The sequence below is a fragment of the Vulpes lagopus genome, chromosome 4 (assembly GCF_018345385.1).
Source record: "Vulpes lagopus strain Blue_001 chromosome 4, ASM1834538v1, whole genome shotgun sequence".
NCBI lineage: Eukaryota > Metazoa > Chordata > Mammalia > Carnivora > Canidae > Vulpes > Vulpes lagopus.
In genome coordinates, this window is record NC_054827.1 from 74,345,248 (window position 1) to 74,368,790 (window position 23,543).

The 23,543-nt window shown below is 36.6% G+C and overlaps 1 protein-coding gene across 9 annotated transcripts in view; it reads left to right on the forward strand.

The window, feature by feature from the left end:
- MCTP1 (multiple C2 and transmembrane domain containing 1) overlaps positions 1-23,543 on the forward strand; it is a 349,470-nt gene that overhangs the window by 40,805 nt on the left and 285,122 nt on the right. For all 9 annotated transcript variants that reach the window (XM_041753629.1, XM_041753630.1, XM_041753633.1 and 6 more), the window contains exon 2: positions 15,293-15,407. In XM_041753629.1, coding sequence (XP_041609563.1) covers positions 15,293-15,407 — 115 coding nt within the window. The remainder of the gene's footprint in view (positions 1-15,292; positions 15,408-23,543) is intronic.

A 23,543-nucleotide genomic window follows, 5' to 3' on the forward strand; every position in this document is an offset into this window, starting at 1 on the left:
TTTATTTTATTTTATTTTTAATCTGGGAGGAAGTATTCATGTGCTGGCTGAGAGCATTGGCTTTTGGTATTGGAAATGTTTGAATCCTATTTCTAGCATTTTCTAGCTGAAGCAAGTAATTCAACTTCTCTAATCTTTAGTTTCCATGTCCATATTACTAGGCTAATAAGAGTAATTATTGCTTAGGTTTTTGTGCACAGTAAATGAGACAATGATTGTGCTTCATTGATGTTAACTATGTCACCAGTTGAAATACACTGGATTGCAAGTAACAAAAAGCACAACTCACACAGACTATAATTATAAAGGGAATTTTATTGGCTCATATAACTGGAAGACCTAGAGATTAATGCAGTGGTTTAATCAAGTTGTGAGATTTAGTGTATTTCTGTCTATCCACCTAGTCTTTCTCATTATCAGCTTTATCCCAGTTTATTTATTTATTTTTTAATTTTTTATTTTATTTATGATAGTCAGAGAGAGAGAGAGAGAGGCAGAGACATAGGCAGAGGGAGAAGCAGGCTCCATGCACTGGGAGCCCGACGTGGGTTTCGATCCCGGGTCTCCAGGATCGTGCCCTGGGCCAAAGGCAGGCACTAAACCGCTGCGCCACCCAGGGATCCCACTTTATCCCAGTTTAATTCCTCTCGTGAACCCAACATGATTGCCAGCACTCCCAGGCCAGCTACATGTTTCCTCATTTTCATCCAGGAGGAATGACTGAGCCTATTCCAGCATTCTCAACCAAGACCAAAGACCAAAGATTTACCCTGACTGGAAGAGCTTTGGTCGCATTCCTAACTCTGAACCAGCCACTGTCGTCAGGGCATTGGATTGGCCTAATCTTTGTGACATTCTCCACTCTTGAGATGAAGAGCAAGTTAGTTTCCCACAACCACAGTGATTACCAAGAGCAAAGTGAGGGATATTGGGAGGAGAAAAGTGGAAATGCCCACTTGAAGGTAATCAGTACATGTAGTATTATACTGTTGTCCAGCCCCCACCACCACCCACTGTTGGGCAGGTTGTCTACTGCCCAGGCAGGAAGTTAATCTGTGTACCTTAGTGAGCTCAGGGAACATTTACACCAAAAAAAAGTTCTTAAAATTTCTATTAGAGGCAGAGTGATTTCAGGAAACACACACATACACACACACACAACTGTTTGCCAAGATGAATAGTATATGTTTCTGTAATAAATCAAAACCTCCCTGCACTGAATACCTATTACTGAGAAACATTTGACCATTTTTGATTTTCAATTTAATGCTATGCTCTGAGGAAGTTTTTAAAAATTCAAAGTGACACCCAGCATCATTATCTACTCATATGACATCACTCAAGTTTTGGCAGTTTAGAAGAAGTCTTTTTTGCAATTAGGACTGAGAACACTTAAGCTGTTATTCACTTTGTTCTAACAACGTCTTTGGAACACTTAGAGAATATCAGTTAATTGAATAATTTAAGCATCTCTTTTCATTGTATTTACTTCACTGCTACAGTCCACTATTGAAAATTTCTAGGTCTACTATTTATCTATGGCAGATCCTGCTTTAACATTTATTAATCCAATAGATTTTATTTACATATGGAAAACCCTCATAAAATACCTTTCTCTATGACAGACTATGTGCTAAGTAAATAAAATTAAGAGTCCTGTGGTGACATTTCAGAATTTGAAATCTCACAAACAAGTATAAAAGCATGTTGCAAAAGGAAATAGAAATGTATTTTTGATTTCTTGTCTTTCTTATTATTCATACCTCTCCTCATAGCTCTCTCACCCACTGTAAGAATAATTGCAAATGATGCACTTTCCTCACAAAATCGTGCTCAGATGAGAGCATTTCTATTCATGGATGAAGGATTCTGAAGATCTGTGAAAATTGAGAAATGTCCATATTTATCCCTGACAAGTGACTTTCTACAACTGCTCAGACTTCTCCTTTAAAGTGCTTCCTTTGTGAATGCCTTAAAGTCTCAACTAGATACTAATCTAGCTTTCATACCATTTAGTTTATATTCTTATCTGTAATCAGACTATCTTCTTAAGAGTACAAAGGCAGGGTCTAAATACTATATTTTTCACACAGGATACTGTTTCATACATGTTACTTCATTTAATTTTCACAACAATTCTAGCAGGTAGGTACTATTTTTACCCTAATTTTGTAAGATGAGAACCTAAGCAATTGGATGATGGAGGAAAAATTTAAAGAAAAAAAATCTGACTATAATCTGTTCTCTTTCCTTTGAAAATGAGCAGGAAATTTGGAAGTAAAGTAGATCAACCTCCTTTTTTTACAGGTTAGAAATTGAAGGTCAGAGAGGGTAGTTATATGCCTAAGATAGTAAAGCTAGTTTTACAGAGGAGTTGGAAGTAAAACCCAAATCTTGTGACTTCTAGCCTAGTGTATGGTCACTGTTAGCATTCTTTTCAGTTACCTGCAGTTGAAATGGTAATAGCAGTCATACTACAAAATTATTTTGATTAAACATAATTAATATATATCCTTTATGCATCATTCTGTTTTCTTGTTTATGAAATAGGTTAGGTTAATTTATCACTAACATGCTTACTATGAAGTGTATCATTATACTTACTAAGCAAAAACCAAATTAGAATAGTTGCCCCCGGGATCCCCAGGTGGCTCAGCGGTTTGGAGCCCGCCCTCAGCCCAGGGTGTGATCCTGGAGTTCTGGGATCAAGTCCCACGTCGGGCTCCCTGCATGGAGCCTGCTTCTCCCTCTGCCTGTGTCTCTGCCTCTCTCTGTGTCTCTCATGAATAAATAAATAAAATCTTAAAAAAAAAAAAGAATCGTTGCCCCCTACCAGAGACTAGGTTATTTACATGAAAGAACTAGCTGTATAGAAACTTTCAAAAACTTTATACTTTAGAGTATTTTAGATTTACAGAAAAGTTATAAAGATAGAACAGATTATTTCCATGTATCGCATATCCAATTTTCCCTGTTGCTTACATATTACATTGAGTGGTATGATACATCTGTCTAAAAAGATGAACTAATTTTGATACATTAATATAAGCTAAAATCCATACTTTATTCAGACCCTCAGTTTTCACTGAAGGTCCATATTCTGTTCCAGGATCTCATCCAAGTTACCACATTTCATTTATGTTTTCATGTTTCCTAAGGCTGCTTATGGCTGTGACCATTTTTTAGACATTCCTTGTTTTTGATGACCTTGATAGTTTTGAGTCATACTGGTCAGACGTTTTATAGAATATTTTATAGGATATAGAATATCCTTCCATTTAGGTTTGCCTGGTGTCTTCCTCATGGTTAGGCAGAGGTTGTGTGTTTAGGGAAAAAGACCACAGAGATAAAGTGCCATTCTCACCATGAAAATATGCTATCAGCATGACTTCTCTGTATTTAACTTTGATCACCTGGTTGAGGTAGTGTTTGTTAGGTTTCTCCCCATTCTCTTTTGGAAGCCACTATATGCAGCCTACATTGAAGAGCTGGAGTGTTATGCTCAAACTACTTGAGGAGCCATAAATAATTTTGAATTTTTCTGCACCATAGATTTGTCTATTCTCCCCATTTCTTTCTTTTTTTAATTTTTATTTTTTAAGATTTATTTATTTATTTATTCAGAGAGAGAGAGAGAGAGAGAGGCAGAGACACAGGCAGAGGGAGAAGAGGGAGAAGCAGGCTCCATGCAGGGAGCCTGACGCGGGACTCGATCCCGGGTCTCCAGGATCACACCCCGGGCTGCAGGCAGCGCTAAACCGCTGCACCCCGGGACTGCCCTCTTTCTTTTTCTTAAATTATTTTATTTAATTATTTGAGAGAGTGCACAGAGGGGGACGGGCAGAGGAAGAGGGAGAAGCAGGGTCCCCACTGAGCAGAGAGCTGGATGCAGAGCTTGATCTCTGGACGCTGGGATCATGACCTGAGCCAAAGGAAAAGACTGAGCCACCTAAGTAGCCCTTCCCATTTATTTCTTTATTCAATTATTTATTCAAATTATTTGCTTATATCAATATGGCCTCACGGATATTTATTTTACACTTGGTGTTATAATCCAGTACTGTGTTATGTATTTTGTTGCTTGAAAACTCTTAACTTCTTCTGCCAGTGTTTGCAAAGGTAGAAAATAATGAAATTGTCGCAGTATTCACTGAGGCACACTTTGTGCTGGACTCCATGACACTTCCACCTTTGTACCTTGGTTATATCTGTGGGGAATACCTTGCTGTTTGCACAGTTGAGTGTGTGAGATCCTGCTTCAAGCACGCTGGTGCACCTAGCGCCATGAGATTGTTTAAAAGTAATAAAATATACATGAGTTTCATCTGCAATGTAAATGGCAATGGCACATTGGTGTCTTTTACCTCATGTAGAGGCATTTATTGAATCAAAGCAAGTTTATAAAACTCTGTTCCATAGTATCCTTAATACTTTGGTCAAAGGGTAGAAACAGCAGAAATTAGTTTTATTTTTAAGTCTTTGTATTTTTACAGTAATACTATACATTTGTAGAAAAGTCGAGAACTTTTGAAAAACGGGAAGATAGCAAAATTACCCTTAGTCTCATTATCCACAGGAATAACCCCTATTAACATGTCATATTTCCTTCCCGTATCTTTTTCAATACATAGATATATTTAACCTAATTATTATCATTCTGTATGCAGGGGTGTTTTTCTTTTTTTGTCATACTTTCTACCGCTTTTTCCTAAGCATTTGCCCATATGATTAAAAATACTCTGTAAGAATGATTTTTAATGACTCCATGAACAGAAGAAATCAGAGTCTGAGAGCAGGCAGGAGGTTATGACAATTGGCCTGTGCAGTAGATAAGACATAGACTGGAGTAGTGGAAAAGGTGACCAAAGAAGCATTTTTAAGATGTAATTCATAGGATTTCATGGTTGTACCCTGGGAGTCTAGGACTAATAGGTGCAGGTCTTCTAGCTTAGGTGTCTGGGCATTCCATAATGATGCCTCAAACCCACATCCAGAACAAAAAGGAAAAGAAGTAGGTTGGAGGAGGAAATAGTGTCTTGATTTTTTATTGTCATGCAATACTTTGTCTTGTTTTTCCACGGTGGCATTTAAATTTCACATGCAAAACTGTTTCAGTGGTAGTCTTTGAAGGCAAAGATTGTAATTAAATATCTATGTTCTCCATAACATTAATTCTGTGCTGAGCATCCAGGAGGGGATTAAAAAATAGTTAAGGAAGGAAGGAAGGGAGAGAGGGAGGGAAGGGATGGGTGAGGGAGGAAGGGAAATGCTGAATGAGGATGAAATCAACTTTGGGTGTTTGGGGAAGTGTGCAGTTGGAGATTAATTACTAAAATTTGTTAATTTCCCATTCAGAAAAACTACCATCTCCATGCTTTTCTCCCAAGAAAACCAAGTGTTGAAATAAAAAAAAGTTGAGTTTATGCTGCCTAGAGTTATTTTTTATTACTTTTTGGAAAGATTCCTATATAATCTTACTATAAGGATCCATATGCTATTCCCAGAAAATTGATACTGATAGAAATAGTACAATATTACTCTGGTTCTTTGTTTTTTTCTGGAGTTAACTTTGAGAGAAATAGTTGAGTTCTCAAAAAGAAGCCCAAATAAAAAACACCTGTGAAAACTATTAGAATTGTTCCAAAAGAAGTAGGGATATTCTTTTAGGTCTATAAGAAGTTTTGTTCATCATAAAAGCTTCTGTTGGAATCTCAGAATTTCAAGTCCTCTGAAACAAAATGTTTTCCTGTGGGTATTGCTCAAGTTTTAGAAATCATAGAACTGGTCCAATTTATTAAAACATTTATTGGCAAAAGTATCATGGCAAGGAAGAAAAAAATCAATAATTTGTTTATTGTACATGATGCCTTTTTCTGACAAATCTTTTCTTCTTGGAGTTGGTTTCTATGCTGGTGACTCTGTGCTTTAATGCAGCTTGATTTTCTTTGGGGAAGGAAAAGTATGCTTGGGAACTCCCCAGGAGACAAAAGTTTAGAAGAGTTAAAATAAAATCTACCATGCTCTCATATCTGACAAGTATTTGGGTGAAATAGTAGAGGTAGTAGTTATCCAGGAATACAGTAGCACTGAGAGCAGAAGGGTCACCTTAACAATGATGTACTTTCTTTTTTTTAAAGATTTTATTTATTTATTTGAGAAAGAGAGCAAAAGAGTTCTTTGTAAGATATGTGTTACTGCCTGTTAAAGAGAAAATGAAGGTGCAGAGGGGATGAGTATCTGGGGCTCAAGTTAAATAGCTGACCTCAACACTGCACCTCATCATCAGAGTCTGCATCTGGTTACCACAAAGGTTGGGTACAGGGTCTGATTCCAAAAAGGAGTGGTCCAAGTACATAAAGATTAGGAAAAGAGAATTTTATTTGCTTTCCTTTGGCTTAAGTTATTTTACATACTGTATGTGTGGGTGGAAAAAGTTATCTGCAATAATGAAGTGAGGCTCCACAAAAGTCAATTTAGCAGACAAGTCAAGGGTGAGTAATCAGTGCTGTGGGAGTCCCAGAAAAGACATTCTGTGAGTACTGAATTTTGTACTTTTTCAGCAGTGGTTAAATATTGCCCTTTAGTGGGCCTGAGTATTTATAGGCCCATTTTGTTGGGTTTGGACTACTGCAAAATCAAATTCCCAGAATTCGACCCAGAGTTATAGTTCAGTCCTAAAAGCAACTTCGTAGTAAAGCTTTGATGTGACCAGGTGATGACTTTTCTGCTTAGTGTAGTATATCTTTCTGGTTAGCCCACAGCTAACTTGTTAAATAGTATAACACGCATTCTATTTTCTCTGAGACTATTTTTTTTTAATGCCTGGTTGTGCCTCTAGCTATTAAGAGCACCCTCTTTGACTCTCAGTTTGAATGATTAATTATATGGTACCATGACCATAAGACTTCTCTCCCAATTCTTGCTGCCAATATTAATAAAAACATGAAGTTTTCTTCACTTTGTACCTGCAGAGCACTGACCTTATTTGACCTGTGGGAGGAGGGCTAGCATCTCAGGGGCATCTGTACGTGGACCTCAGTGAACCCTGCGTGGAAAGAGGGAGGGAGAAGTCAAGGCATGGGGCAATTTCGCCTGCAGCCTCTCTGTGTGGCTCACTTTCTCCTGTAGTACTGCGCTCTGAGTGCTCATGGATTTCCCATGTTACCTGCCTGCTTTCTTGTTTCTATGCTTCTCTTGCTCATTCTTGTTGCTCCTTTCTTTTCTTGACCTGTTCCATTGTAAGAGCCAAGGACTTCCTTCACCTGTTTCAAACAAAGCCAAAGGAGGTAAGAAGGGGATCAGAGACCGTAGCCCTCCAAGAGCACAGAGCCTGGAGCAGCCAGCCCTCAAGTCGCAGAGCACCTTCAGTGCCTCAACACTAGTGACTCGCAGATAATCACTTTCCTGCCCACCCGTTGTCATACTTGACTTTGCTTAGTTGGTCTGTTGCTACATCCTGCTACACGGTGGCATCCTGCTTTCTACTTCTGCTTAGTTATAGCATGGGTTTCTTGGTTTGGGTTATACGTCGGCCATCATGGCCTCTCCAGTCTCTATCATGACCCTTTGGCATTAGCAGCCACTTGTAATTTTTTTCTTCTCTTTGAACTTAATACAAACAACCTTTGCCCAATAACACGTTTTTTAATAACAACCTATCACTAACTAGTCTGGCATTGTCTGCCCTTAGTTCAGATAGCCAGCTGCAGTTCAGATAGCCAGCTGCAGGTCTAATCAGTTAGGAACAAGGGGTAGGGAAGTTAAGTTCACATCAAGCATAAGCTATTCTTTCAGGGCAGGCTGTGGATGAGTCACTTGCTATGACTGACATACCTAGTGGAGCATGCCCATTGGCTACCATGGATTTTCCCCATTCTGTGTGGTTTCAGTTTCTAAAGTTATTTAGTCAGTTGACTTCCAACTAATCATAATGTTGCCATGGTAAGTGAATCATGGAGTGTCATTGAACTTAGGATGCCTCAGCAGCTTTTGAGTTCTGGTTTTGAGACTTCAGTTTTAAAGATCTTTGATTTCCATATGACGGAGATTTGCACCATGCAGATATTTTCAATGTCATAAGAACTAGGAGAGATGACTAAGTAGAAATTGGTAATGACTAAGTAGAAATCCTCAACGATGCCTCTTGATTTCCTTGACAAGCTTATTAAATTTGAAAAGTTGAAAATGTAAGAGTTTTCATGAGTTTTCAACTTTAAGTAGATTTTGTTGATAGCTGCACTGAGCATGGCCTAAGTGTATGAAACATGTATGGAATGAGCCAATCTACAATCCACTGCCCATGGCAGTACTAGGAACATTCAAGAAAATCTCCTACAATATAGACACTCTTTTCCCTCCCTGTACACTACAACAATACCTCCACTTCCTATTGATGATAATGATCAACCACCCCAGCTAATAGAATAACCCTATTTTTGCCTATAATGAGAATCTCAAAAAGGCAAGGTGTCACTCTCAACTTTTAATCCATCTCAGCACCATTATATCTCCTGGTGGAAGCTTTCTTCCTGGGTAAAAAGGTCTCCTAAGCAGCAGAGCTAAAAGTAACAGGGACTCTCAAATTGATTCCTCCACATATTTTGCAGACAGATGTTTCATGATATACATTTTAAAAGTCTGAAAATTCTTAGTATGTGAGCCTTCTCAAAGACGTGTTTTTATAATTAGCACAATGGGCCTGGCTAGGCTGCATACTGAAATCATCCGAGGACCTGTAAGAGGAAATACTGCTGCCTGGATTCCACCCGCAGAGCTCCTATGTGCCTAGTCAAAGGCCTCAAGGTTGAGAACCACTGATCTGTTTAAATGAGGGAAAGAAGGGTTGGCTATGAGGAAATTTGACATCATCATTGATGGTAACAGCCCTGCTTCAAGCCAGCCAGGAATGTGGAGGAAAAGATTTCTGCAAAAGTAGTGGCAGGTAGAGTAGATGTATGTGCTCTGACATAATCCTTATAAATGCTTCCTTTCAAATTCTCAGAGTCCCTTTCTTCCACATTCTTTTTCTGACTTTCTCAGAAGTGACCTGATAAAGTTCTGACTTTTACTCAAAATATACAACTTCAAACATTGCATCAGCCTTTTGACTTCAGTCCCAAAACTTTGAGTGTTGTCACAGAAACCTCCTTTATCCTCTGTGTCTAGAACTCTGAGTTTCAGACTTTGAGTGAGGCATTTATTTTACATTCCCACCTGAGGATTCCCACTTCATATTCTCACCAGCATTCGTTATCTTTTTTTTTTTTTTTTTTAAGAGTAGCCATCCTAGGGATCCCTGGGTGGCGCAGCGGTTTAGCGCCTGCCTTTGGCCCAGGGAGCGATCCTGGAGACCTGGGATCGAATCCCACGTCGGGCTCCCAGTGCATAGCCCTCTGCCTATGTCTCTGCCTCTCTCTCTCTCTCTCTCTGTGACTATCAAAAATAAATAAAAATTTTTTTAAAAAAGAGCAGCCATCCTAAAAGCTATATGATATCTCACTGTGGTTTTAATTAGCTTTTCCCTGATAGGGATGTTGAGCACTTTTTCATCTATTTGTTGGACATTTGTATATCTTCTTTGGAGGAATGTCTGTCTATTCAGGACTTTTCCCAATTTTTAATCAGTTTGTGTGTCTTTTGCCATTGAGATGTAGGAGTTCCTCATAAAATCTGGATAGTAACCCCTTATCGGGTATATGGTTTATACATTTTTTCCCAATCTGTAGATTATCTTCATTTTGTCGATTGCTTCTTTTGCTCCACATAAGCTTTTTAATTTGATGTCCTTCCACTGGTCAATTTCTGCTTTTATTACCTGTGCTTTTGGTGTAATATCCAAAAATTCATTGCCAAGATCCATATTGAAGAGTATTTTTTTTCTGAGAATTTTACAACTTCTGGTCTTATAATTAAGTCTTTAATCCATTTTGAGTTGATTTTCACATATGTTGTAAGATAAAGGTCTAATTCCATTCTTTTGCATGTGGATATCCAGTTTTAACAACACCGTATACTACAGAGGCCATCCTTTCCCCACTTTGTGTTCTTGGTGCCTTTACAGAAGGTTAGTTGACTGTGTATTTCTTCTCTGATGTATGGGTTTCTTTCTGAGACTTTTATTTTGTTCCATTGGTTTACGTGTCTCTTTTTATTTTTTTTTTTTATTTTTTATTTTATTTTTTTTATTTTTATTTTTTTTTTACGTGTCTCTTTTTATGCTAGTACTATACTCTTTGGATCGTTGTAGCTTTGTAGAATAGTTTGAAATCAGAAAGTGTGATACATCCAGATTTGTTCTTTCTCAAGATTGTGTTGGTTATTTGAGGGTTTTGTGGTTCCATATGACCCAGAAATCCCACTTCTGAAATTTATGCAAAGGAATATAAGCCAAGATCTCAAAGAGATAGCTTGCGTTCCCATGCTTATTGTCATATTCATAATAGTCAAGATTTAGAAACAAGCTAAATGCCTATTGATGGATGACTAGATAAAGGAAATTTATTTTTTTGCATACCAATAGAATAACATTCTACCTCAAATAAAAAAGAAGGAAAACTTTCCATTTGCAAAAATATGAATAGACTTGGAGAACATTATGCTATGTGAAATAAGCCAAACATAGAAAGACAAATACTGTGTGATCTCATTTACACGTAGAATCTAAAATAGTCAAACTTATAGAAGCAGAGAATGGTGATTGCCCAGGGCAAGGGAGAAGGGAAAAGGGGAGGTAATGGTAAAAGAGTACAAAGTTTCAGTTATGCAGGTTGAATAAATTCTGGAGATCTGCTATGTAGCATAATGCCTTTGGCTAACAATACTGTAATGTATACTTAAAATTCTCTAAGAGGGTAGATGTCTCATTAACTATTCTTACCACAAATGAAAAAATGATAATAATAAAAGAGATGGGAGGGAGATTTGGGAGATGCTGGATATGTTGGTGGTCTTGATGGTGGTGGTGGCTTCACAGATGTATGTTTATCCTCAAACTCATCAAATTGTATATTAAGTATGTATAGCTTTTTACACATCAATCATACCTCAATAAAGTAGTTTAAACATAGCAACTAAGTGTGTGGAACATGACAGTTTAGAAAGGGTAAGGATATATTTGAAGTTTCTGTAATGGTCACTAAATAAATGTTAAATTTGAAGAAAAAAAAGTTTAAAATGACAAAGTTTGTTTTAAAGCTGTTTATATACCTAGCACTTCAAATATATCTTTCCTAATACATCTTAACATTTGGGGACTTACTAAACATTCTTAGAAATATACTTTACAGTAAAAAATTATATTTCTAGTATCTCTGTAATCAGCCTACCAATTTTCTTCTTGGAACCACTTTAGTGAGCCTGAGAAGAGAAAACTCTTGAGATCTTCTTAACTTTTTGACATACTTCTTTTAGAGATTTGGAGGTATCCTTGGAAGTTTCCACTGTGATGGCTTGGAGCTTACTTCTCTCGCACTGCTGGCACCACCATTCTCTCAGGGGCTCAGCTCAGACTTCCGTGTGACTCATCCATCCATTTCCCTCATCTCTCACATCTTGTCAGTTGACAAATTTAGTTGATTGAATCTTCTCAATATCTTTAAATTCACTTTTTATTTCCATTACCACTAATCAGATCAGACCCTTGTGACTTAAACTCGAGCATTATAAAGCCCTTTAAATAACTTCTATATCCACAGGATCTCTTTTCTCTTTTCTATCTGATGGAGAGAAAAGGCCTGGTTTTGATTATTTTTGAAATCTAAGCACTTAGCCCAAAGCAGATAGGCACTAAATGTTTGTTGAAAGAGGCCTGGTTATATTGCTTCTCTCTTCAAAAGCTGAAATGATTTCGTGTTGCCCATAGGTTGAAACTCTCCTCAGCCTGGTGTTACTGCATATGAGTCTTCCTTTCTACCTCATTTCTCACACTATCCAGTGAAGGACCACTCATACTCACCATTGGGCTCTCACTGATTTTCCCATCCTCTGTTTTCCGAATCTTCACTTGTCACAGTCCTATTAATATTTTCACACGTTATTCCATTGACATCTCTCTGAGGCCACCCCAGATTCTTCTCACATAATTGGTCTTTCTTTCCTGCTCTCCCAATGACTTAATAACTCTATTGTGGCACAGTCTGTCTTTAATTACAGCTCTTGAGTGGACAAGGTTTCATTATAAGTGCCAATTTTGATTAATTGGTAATGGCAGCCTACAGCACTGTATATTAGAAAAGATAATAAGGGTATACTTAGATTCCTCATGACAGAATATGCCAAAACAGATCAGATGCCATCCATGGGCACAGAAAAAGAGAGGGAAAAAACCACCTATGAATACCCAACTTTGTTATTTACCCCCATGTTTGTGTCTACTCAGCTAGATCATGTGTCCTTAAAGACATCTTCCTCTTTTCATTGCCTCTGTCACAATTTGTGTTCAGTTGATTTTTTAACACTCTATTCCCTGATTTTAAAAGTTTACGATCTAAAATGTCAAATATGACATTTTAGATAGAATTTGATAATGGACAAGAAAGATATAAGTGCTAATGAAATGACCCTTGAAGACTGGGTAGGAAGACATAGAGAACAAGAGGGGGGAGGGCAGGTATTTATTCAAAGGAAATGAAACCAGTATCTTGGAGAGAGATCTACGTTCTCAAGTTCATTACAGCATTATTCACAACAGCCAAAATATAGAAACAACCTAAATGTTTGTCATTGGATGAATGGATAAAGAAAATATGACACATACACACATACAGGAATATTATTCAGGCTTTTAAAAGCCAGTAAATATATAAGTCCAGCGAAGTTATCTCTTAACTGAGTGTTAAATTCCTAAACAGCAAAAGTGAAAAACCTAATATAGTTAAAATTACCTATGAAAATACCTCAACTCGACCATATAGTATAATACATCTTAAAATGTACCAGGTACCTTATAAATTATTAACTTTAAACTTCAAGAGGTACTGTGTAGAACAATGAAAACTATCAAATATGCAGCCATCTGAACTTTCAAACTTTTCTTTAAAATTCCTATCAAAGTACTAGAGGAGAATGCGGGGGGAAGAGGGTAGGAAATGTCTCCTTTCGTATAGATTTTATTCCATTTTTGAAAGTGGTAAATTTATCTACAGTTAGGATTTATGACTTGGGCTTATTTTGAAATAAGGTATATACAAGAACATAATGGAAGGCTTGGAACATACTTGGTGCTTCACAGATGCTTGCTAGATTTGAATTTAAATTTTACTTATTAACTAGACCCACATACAAACTGTTTTTTGAAGAGTTGTTTCGAAGACCACTATTGGCTTCCTGTCTTTCCTAGTGGGCATCTTCTGTGTGGTGCAGTGAACAACTGTCACTCTTGCCATTTACACTAGTTACAAGACACCCTACCATAGTTCCAGAAATATATATTAGAGGGAGAGAACATTTTTTGCCCTCCAAACTTGAAAATTGGTAACATCCTATCCTAACTAGCGAAATATGGGAAATACATTAATATGGGAAATACTTCCAAAAGTATTGTGAACTATTTAAACTTTTTTGGAAAAATTCATCTTATATGTGAAATAAAAGCCCAAGTCCTTGTAGTGGCAAGTACAAAACCAGCTCATATGTTCATCAGTAGAGAAATAATTGAAGAAATTATAGTACTCCTACACTGTGGAAAATGATGTACCTTGAAAAAAAAATAACTAGATTAGATCTGTATGTATTGATTAGCAAAGTGCCCATGACACTTTTAAAGAAATTATGAAACAATAGGCAACATATAATACTTTTTAAAAAAACTGAAAACTCAACCAAAGAAAAATAAGCCTATATGTATGTATTTATATAAGGCCTTCAAACATGTAGAAGGATATATGCTAAGTTGTTATAATTGGTAACCCCAAGGAAGTGGGGCAATGTGATATTTGAGGGAAGGGCAAGACAATCGTTTCACCTTTGTTTTTCTATTGTTTGAAAGCCTGATCCAAATTAGTGGTAATAGGAATTAAAAGAGAAAGACCATCAGGAGTTGGGATGGCAGTGGAAATGGAGTGGATGGGATTTGGCAACTTTTTGAATGTGGTGGAGAGGGAAGCAAAAAGGTCATTGATTTTAGCCTGAGCCACTGGGGGAACAGTGCTGTCATGTAGGAACAGGGGTGCCAGGAAAAGAATTGGAATTTTTTTTTATTGTTACCAGAGGAGAAATGAGGAGTGTGGGTTATCTGTCAAAGTTGTGCTGCTTCTTATTTTAAATGATAATTGCTCCTATAGGAAAGCTTCTTTCTTGGTCTTGAAACATGGAAAAATAACTGCTTTATAATTGTATTTCATATGAACTGTAGAACTAGAAGAGTCAGACCAGCATCTAAATTTTTACCTTATCCATGCTTATTATTCCAAAACAAAAGAATATTTCTTTTTGAATTGGAAGAGAAATTATAGGTATTTAAAATCATTTCAAATATGGAAAGAAAGGTAAGTTTTCCTGTTGTATTCAATGTGGCATAAAGTATAAAATATAAAATATCACCTATACAATTTTTACTCTGTTTCTTTTGTTTTAATTATAGCTATTCCTCTTGCAAGTGTTTATTTAACTTAATGCCTATAAATTAATAGTGTATTATTACAAAGGATATTCTACAGGGGTAGCTTTAGTTCTAGAAATAGCTTGTGCACTTTTATTCTACAGAAAGCAGCATTAGAAATTTAGCCCCACTGAGTATTTATTTCTTGCAAATACTGTCAAAATGCTGGGAAAATTTATTTCTGTATAATTACATCATATTTTATGTTGGGATTGAAATAGAAGAGTATAATCCATCAGTATGACCCTTTTGTACAGATAAATGAACCAACACAGTTACCTGAATAAATCACTTTAATTTTCAGCTCGGTTCTATGGAAATCAACTGTTCTTGCATACCTTTATTCTCCATTCATCACTGATTTTGTTTTTACCTGAGACACTATTCTTATGTTAGTCTTCCTTAGTTGAGTTATGTGGGGCTCTCCATGGGGAATGTTTTTCATATTATATTTGTTATCTCGAATCTGAGTTAAAATAAGGATTCCCATAAATACCATGTTTTTATTTTGAGTCTAAAGAATTTCATGAATTTAAAAACCTTCAGAGAACTGGGTGGTTATGGCATGTGAATGTACAGGATGATTCACTTTATTGACTAATTCTTCCAGTTGAATGAAGCTATATATGGTCCCCCACTGGAAGAAATAGGAAAGAAACAATAAATTTAATATTTTGTATATTTCTTATTTTTCAGAAAATAAATACCGCTGGAACCAGTAATGCAGATGTCCCCTTGGCTGATCCCGGAATGTACCAATTGGACATCACATTAAGAAGGGGTCAAAGTTTAGCTGCCCGAGATCGAGGAGGTAAGAACATAAGAGCAACATCACCTGAAACTCATTCTCTGTTTTTTTATTTTTATTTTTTTATTTTTTTTTTCATTCTCTGTTTTTTTAAAAGATTTTATTCATTCATTCATTCATTCAAAACAGAGACAGAGAGAGAGAGGCAGAGACAGAGGCAGAGGGAGAAGCAGGTTTCCTGCAAGGAGCCCGATGAGGGACTCGATTCAGGATCCAGGCCCTAGCTGAAGGCAGACACTCAACAGCTGAGCCACTCAGGCGTCCCAATTCTATGTGTTTTTGACAAATTTTGTTTTCCTTATACTTGCTTAAGTAAATTTTTAAAAAAGACTTTAATATTATAATTTTCAACGTATGATTTGAAGCTTTATTTGACTCCTGTGACCATGGAGGAAGAGGTTATGATGCAATTCAAAAAACTCTGAGCTGGTCCTGACCCAAACAGTATAGTTCCTACCAAATTGCAGACAAATTAGACTCTGCCATATATATTATTAGAGACATAATTGGCTAGTAGATGAGGCACATATTTGCAGCCATATCAGAATACCATTTGGCAGACCTGAAATTCTTGTTGCTGCATAGATTTGCAAAGTTGAATCTGCAAAACTTGCAGAATCCAGGACAAACATTTCACCAAAACTTTGGAGATTCCCACCAGTGATTTTCTGAGGCTTGGTTGGACCTGGCAGTGGTTTCATGGTAGGTAGGCCATGATGAAACAACAGACAAGGCAAATACTCTCTGGTTTCTGGATTCCAAATATCGAGGCAGTCTCCTGGTGAATTAGCCTGGGCAGCATTAGGGATTCCTTGAACCCACATTCGAGGCAGCACTGGGGGTGGACCCTATGTAGACTATCCTTTTCACAGTTCAAAATTTCAGCTATTTAGGATATGGAGACCTGAGGGCCCTGAGGACCCACAGTTCCAAAGGAAGCTAACCTTGAGCGTAACTGCTCCAACAAGGAAGGAGAGGAGTCCCTAAGCCTCTAATAGGTGTCAGATAACCTGAAGGGTGCTCCTAACATCATGTAGTCTTGTTTTTCTCCTCCCACCTTTTTTGATATCCATACTTAGGGTGTGGAAGGAACCAAATTAGGACTACAGTTTATAATTCTATCTCCTGTCTCTACAAGAATAAAATAGAGAAAGTATTAGTATAATAGTGGGTTTTTAAAGACTAAAAACTATAAAACTAATAGATTTAATTTTTGATTAAAAATCATTAAATATCAGAACATTCTTATTGAATGAAGGTGTGATTGGGAATGTAGAATTTTAACATTTAATTTTCAGAATTAGCCATCTGGTTAAGTAGCTGAGGACAACTTTTTATTGAATTGAACTGCTTGTCTGAAAAGCAGTTACAATGAGATTGGAGAAAGAAAATAACCCTATTAATATAGTATTATTTTGTTGGATATATTTATATGACTTTTTTCAGTTTTCAGAGTACTCTTAACTATATTCTGTTGCATCACTTGATTTAAAACAGATTTGAATCAGCCATTAGAAGATCAAAATTTTAGTCCTAGATATGCTTTTACAACAATATTAAATCATATGTATGTAATTATCTAATACAAATTGTTTGTAATGATGAAATGCCCATAAATAGGAGAGGTGGTTAAGTAAAGCATGATATATCTACATGATGAAATATTATGCAGCTATAAAATAAAGAATAAAGAAAATCTTTAGGAATTGATATGAAAAGAGTTACAGAGGGATGCCTGAATGGCTCAGTTGGTTAAGCATCTGCCTCTTGATTTCAGCTCAGGTCCTGATCTCAGGGTCGTGGGATCCAGCCCTGTGTCAAGATCTTGCTCGGCAGAGAGTCTGCTTGAGATTCTCTCTCTCCCTCTCCCTCTGCCCCCTTACCCCTGCATGCAGTCTCTCTCAAGTAAATAAATAAATCTTTTTAAAAAAAATAAAAGAGTTACAGAATATATTATTAAGTGACAGGCAAAGTACAAAAGATTATTGACCATATAGAATGTAAGAAAGAAGGGAGTATAAGAAATTACACATTTTCTACTCATTTATTCAAAAACTATATCAGAAGTAAAATCCAGAAACTAATGAGATTGGTAAAATACATAATATAGGTAAGAACAGGTGTCAAGAATGAGTAATGGGAAAGGGTAAAAAGAGTGGAGGAATTGATTTTTCTGATTAAAACTCGTATAGTTCTAACCCTTAATTATGGCAATATATCAGAACCAACTAACTAAGTAAACAAGTAAATATCAATCAGGATGTGGGAGGAACCCAAAATTAATTGTAACTACAACCATACCTTAGGGGGATGAGGGCTAAAACAACTACTCTAAAGTGATCATGTAAAACAGTATTTGGATTATACACCATAAAACCCAAGACAAAAAAAAAAAAAAAAAACATTGTACAGGATGTATTCTAGAGCACAACTATCAATTCTGGAACTCTGTAATGTGTATACTGGGACCAAACAAATAAGTAAATATATTGTAGATAGATAATGAGAGCCAGTTTTTCCACTGTTGGAGAAAGAAGTTACAAAAATAGAACAAGGGAGAGATGCAATGAACCTTCTGGCTTTAGAGAGGCATCAGTATGAACTCATGGTTATTAATATAGATACAGATCTAAATTAAAATGGATAGAGACGTGTGTATGTGTGTGTGTGTATGTTTCTTTCATCTCTCCACTGACAAGGCCTAGAAACAGTTGTAACTGTGTAATGACAGAGTAGCAATCCACACATATTGGGCCCAGATTTTGGTTTCTAAGTACAGTTTTCCCAAGAAAAGTAAGCAGTGCTCCTGGAGAAATGGTTGATTGCAGATCTGGGGCAGGGGAAGTACAAGATGAACCTGGAGTATTTTATAGTCCCAGACAGCAAGGAAGTAATAAAAAGTTGATGGCAGGATGTCAAAACAACATAGAAGCCAACTTACAAGAGCTCCTAATAATCAAAACTTGGACAATTTTAGCAACAAAATAAATGATGGCAATAATGAATTCTAACCCATAGAATAATATAAATATGAATTCATGATGGTAAGTAAATAATTGAATAAATAACAAATGGGAGAGAAGGTACAGCTTTCCTTCTGGTAGAATTCCAATAAACTAATGTGGAAGAGAAAATAAAAATAGAAAACCACCTTCTAACAAACAATATAGTAACATGTTGCAGGCAAAAATCAATAGATGCTAAAATTATATGTGCAAAATTATGATGAGAAATAAAATATTTGCATCATTTCAAAGTGTTTCCTAACAATATACATATGAATTATAAAGGAGGAAATAATAACTTTCCAGTGGAGAAAGTTGGACGACACCACCTTAACCAAGTAATGAGAGAGACAGATATCACGGATCTCCTGATATGAGGCACATCATTTCTCTGACAGTCTTGCCTAAAAACGCGTAAAGTCAATGGGATCATGAGAAAACATCAGACATACTCTGCCAATAGAGGATACTAGTTACCTGAACTGAGTAGCAGCTGCCCTGGGAGCGGGGGGCAGGTGGGGAGAGGGCACACAGTCTCGTCCCACCATTCCATATCTCCACAGTTGTCCTTCTGGATGGCTCTGGACACACACACCGTCTTTCCTACGGTTGCAAATTACTCTCTATGGCTGTCTCTACCAAAAACAGGAATTTCTTGAAGGTAGAACAAGAGGGCCATATTCTTTAAAAAAATAGGGAAAAAATACTTTGTGGAATTGAAGAATATCCCAGTGTGTTTAAAATACGAACTCCAATCCATCTTTACTATTTTACTTATTACTTAGCCTGGCATTTAGGAGGTTTTTATTGAGTAGATCTGAGAAGAGATATTTCAACAAAAGTAACAATCTGAGTTAAACATCGGATTGATGAAAATTTATCTTAGACCCACCTGTGAATGACAGGTGTGTTAAGCATATGACTGGATAGGTTGTCTTGGCTGACTTCACACTTGTGAATTTATATACATACAGGACAGTTAAATGGAGATGAATAGTTCAAAGTGAGAAAACAAGCGAGGAAACACTGCAGGCATGGGGGAGTATAGTTCTGAGGGCCTGAACTGAGATTGTGGATGGGGAAATGGAGAGGGAAAAGCACTTCAGGGGAACATATGGTACCATGGTGGTGAGGGAGCTCAAAAGAACTATTGAGATTGAAGGGTCATGGTACCTGGTGGCCATGTGGAGTTTGGAGAAAGGTAAATGTCATCAAAAATATTTTTATAATTACTAGAACTAGCAGAAAATGTACTTTTATCACTTATTACATTGATGCCCTCACCTATTGCCCAGCAAACCCAAAATTTCTATGCCCCCTCTGTCCCATATCACCCTTGCCCGAAATAGGGGAATGGGAAAACACTTGTCCATCACCACCATCATTAGAATGTTATTTGAACTTTTCATCTCCAGTATCTTCCTTCATACATAGTTGGCATGGAGTTGGACTCAGCAGGCAAAACTGACAGTCATCCTTCCATTTTTTTTAATCCTTTTTTACAGAACAGCAAGCAGATAACTTCTTGCAATACCTCTTGCTAAGTTTCATTGTGTCTGCTTTTAGTAGCCTGATAAACTAGAAACACATGATCTTGAAGAGTCTAACACACATAATTTCAAAGCCAAGCTCAACATTTTATTAGCTATGTGATTTGGAGTGGTATGTACAGTCTCTCTGCTGCAATTGTAGAGTTCCAGAGTTAGCAAATAAAAATATAGGATGCCTCATTAAATTTGAATTTCAAATAAACAACACATTATTTTTTAGTATTAATACAACTCATCTAATCCACAGTATAATGAATACAGATAATAATATTATATTTATATAATGTGGTAAGTATTGCTACTATGGCAACATAGGACAATTTATAAATTTGTCAGAGTAACATGCTGAACTCCTCAAACTTACACAATATTACATGTCAATTATTTAATAAAAAATAATAGAAATTTGTCAAATAAATATATTTCATATAATAATTAAGACCTATTTTACTAAAATATTATGTATTATTTATCGGAAATTTCCATTTAACTGAGTTCCTTTTTTTTATCTGGAAGCCCTGTGAAAATCATGTCTAGTTACTATTAGAAAAATACCATTTATATCTTAATTGGATTGGGTTTTTCGGGACCATATTATAATCTATCACATTTGAATGTAGTGTCTTGACATGATTATTTACATAGTTAGAAAAGTAAAAGCAATCTGTAAACTTCTGTCTAGTGATAGCAATTATCTACAGTATGATTTCTTGTAATTTGTACCATGGAAGATATATTAATTTTCTGGGACTACTTTAACAAATTAGTGCAAACTTGTGGCTTTAAACAACAGAAATTTATTATCTCACAGCTCCAGAGTCCAAGAGTCAAACAATCAAGGGCAACACTCCCTCCAAAGGCTCTTAGGAAGAATTCTTTCCTGCCTCTACTTGATTCCAGACATTCCTTGGCTTGTGGCAGCATGACTCTGACCTCTGCATCCATCCTCACATGGCATTTCCTACCATATCTCCAAGTCTCAAATCTCTCCCCGCTTTCTCTCATAAGGACAGTTGTTGGATACATTTAAGGCCCACCCTAAATCCAGTATAATCTCATCTCGGGATTCATACCTGAAGTACATCTACAAATGACCCTATTTCCAAATAAGGTCTAATTCACAGGCACAGTGTTAGGACTCAGACCTATCTTTGGGAAAACCCACGTCACTCCACTACAGAGAACAACTGCCTCTCTTCAACTAGGAACAAATTTAAATAATCAAAAACGTGATCCGTGTTTTATGTCATCTAAAGAAGGTCTTAGAACAAAAGTAAACTGTGGCATACAACATTTGAATGAAGCATTAGATCATCTGCAGAAAAAAAATGATCCATTGAATTTATATACTGAGACTCTATCTATAACAAAGTTAGAAGCCCCTACACTGAGTAGAGTTAGAGAATTCTAGTCACTACTCTGAGAGTCTGATGTGTCACCCCAAAGGAAAGTTTCCAAGTGCTCTGAGAACAGTGTTTTCAGGTTGGAGTAAGAATTACAGAAACCTGGAGATGGGAAAGGATCTAGGTTTCCCCTGCAAGCTTCACTTTTCTCACAATTTAGCAAAAATTCACTGACTGAGACCTTTTATCAGTTAATCAGACAGCCAGATCTGAGAAAATGATTGGAAAGCACTTATCTTCCAAAACAAATAAAACTGAAACATATTTTGTATTCTAAGTATAAACAAGCCCTTTTCAAGTTGGAGGGCCTGCCAGCAATTTTGTCGTTAGATGTAATTTATGAGAATTTTTAGAGTTATTCTCTGAGTGTCAATTATGCATCAGGGACATGTTTGGTGTTTACATATATTTCCTCTAATCTTCACAGGGTTGGCTGTAAGGGCAGCTGCCACCCCAAAGCATTCACTTACCTTTTGGTGTTCAGGGTCCTCTTTGGTTGTGACCCTTAGGAAATTCCTCTATGGTAGATTGGCCATACAGCCTCGTTTGCCTGGAGGCCGTTGTTTTTTTTTTTTTTAACTGTTAACTGGCATAATTGTCAATAGTGGTTCATTTCACTTTGAAAAGGGTCCCCATTTCAGAAACATAGTAAATATACTGATGCTTCCTAGAAAAAGTTCTAGTCCCATTAAAGCTGATCAGAAAATTAAGTGCTGTGAGTGTTCCTTTTCTCCCAGAAGGAGAATGCAGTTTGTATCATCAGAGGAAGATTTATCTCTGAACAGGTTTGAGGTACTTTTCTTGGCAGTTCCTTCTTTAGGTTTGCAGTCTTTAATGAGCTATTTTGATCAAGAAAAGGTCTGTCATGTTAAATTTTTGTACTAAGATTGTGAATTGGACATGTTTTTAGTCAATTGTGTGTGTGTGTTTTTTTTTAAGATTGATTGATTATTTATTTATTTATTTATTTATTTATTTATTTATTCATGAGAGACACAAAGAGAGAGAGAGAGGCAGAGACACAGGCAGAGGGAGAAGCAGGCTCCATGCAGGGAGCCTGACGTGGGACTTTATCCCGGGAGTCTAGGATCATGCCCTAGGCTGAAGGCAGGTGCTAAACCGCTGAGCCACCAGGGCTTCCCGTCAATTGTGGGTTTTTTTGCATTTCTTACAAGTGGTAGAATCAGGTATAGCTTGTTTTACCCAATACAGACACAGTCATATATGTACATGTTAAATGTCATTCTTTTCACTGGTTTCCTACCATTGGGAAATTTTTAAAAATCACAGTGATTCAGAGTTTTAATAATAGCTACTTCATATAGTCTATGATCTGAAGTCAAACTTCATATATATATATGTATACACACATACATACACACATAAATGCACATATATAAATATATATTATACTATATAGCTATAAGCTTCTGCAAAATACATATATTCTATTCCGTTTTTCCTATCTTCTCAGGTGCAAAAACCATCACTCATTGACATACAAAGATGTTCCCTTGCTGCATGTTAACAAAGATGTTCCCTTGCTGAATGTTAACATAAATAAAGCCAAACAATTACTAAACGCTGAAAATGAACTTCTAGTTGAGATTTTGTAAGTGACTGCAAGACTGCACCATTGTCCTAAAAAGCTTTTTCTACTGGTCTTAACCGTCATTTATTCTGAGCCAGAGCAAAGGGTTCAGTTCTTCTCCAGGCTGTCTGTAGCACTACATACATTAGGGTATTCCTTTCTTCAAAATTCCCAAGGTTGGCCAAGAGGTGACATTCTTTACCAAATGAAAATCTGAAACTCTTTAAGCCACACAGCAACTACTACACCAATCTCCTGAAGAGACTCTGAAGATGTTTCCATATATAAAATGCAGTCATATCACACCTTACTAAATAATATACTTTAAAAAGTGCTATATCTTATATTCTTATGGCTACCAATTTACTTTGCTTAATTATATTTAGATAGGAAGAAGGACCAACCTTTATTGAACCTTTGCAAATAACTGCATGCCACGAAAAGTAAAAGGACCCAGGAAAGGCAGTGTGTACAATACCTGATGTTCTCTGTAGTCTATCGACAAGGTCAATCAATATGCATCATGTTTCCTTCAGAATCTGCACATACTTTGCCAATGGTGGGTTTTTTGGAAATGTGATTTGATTATC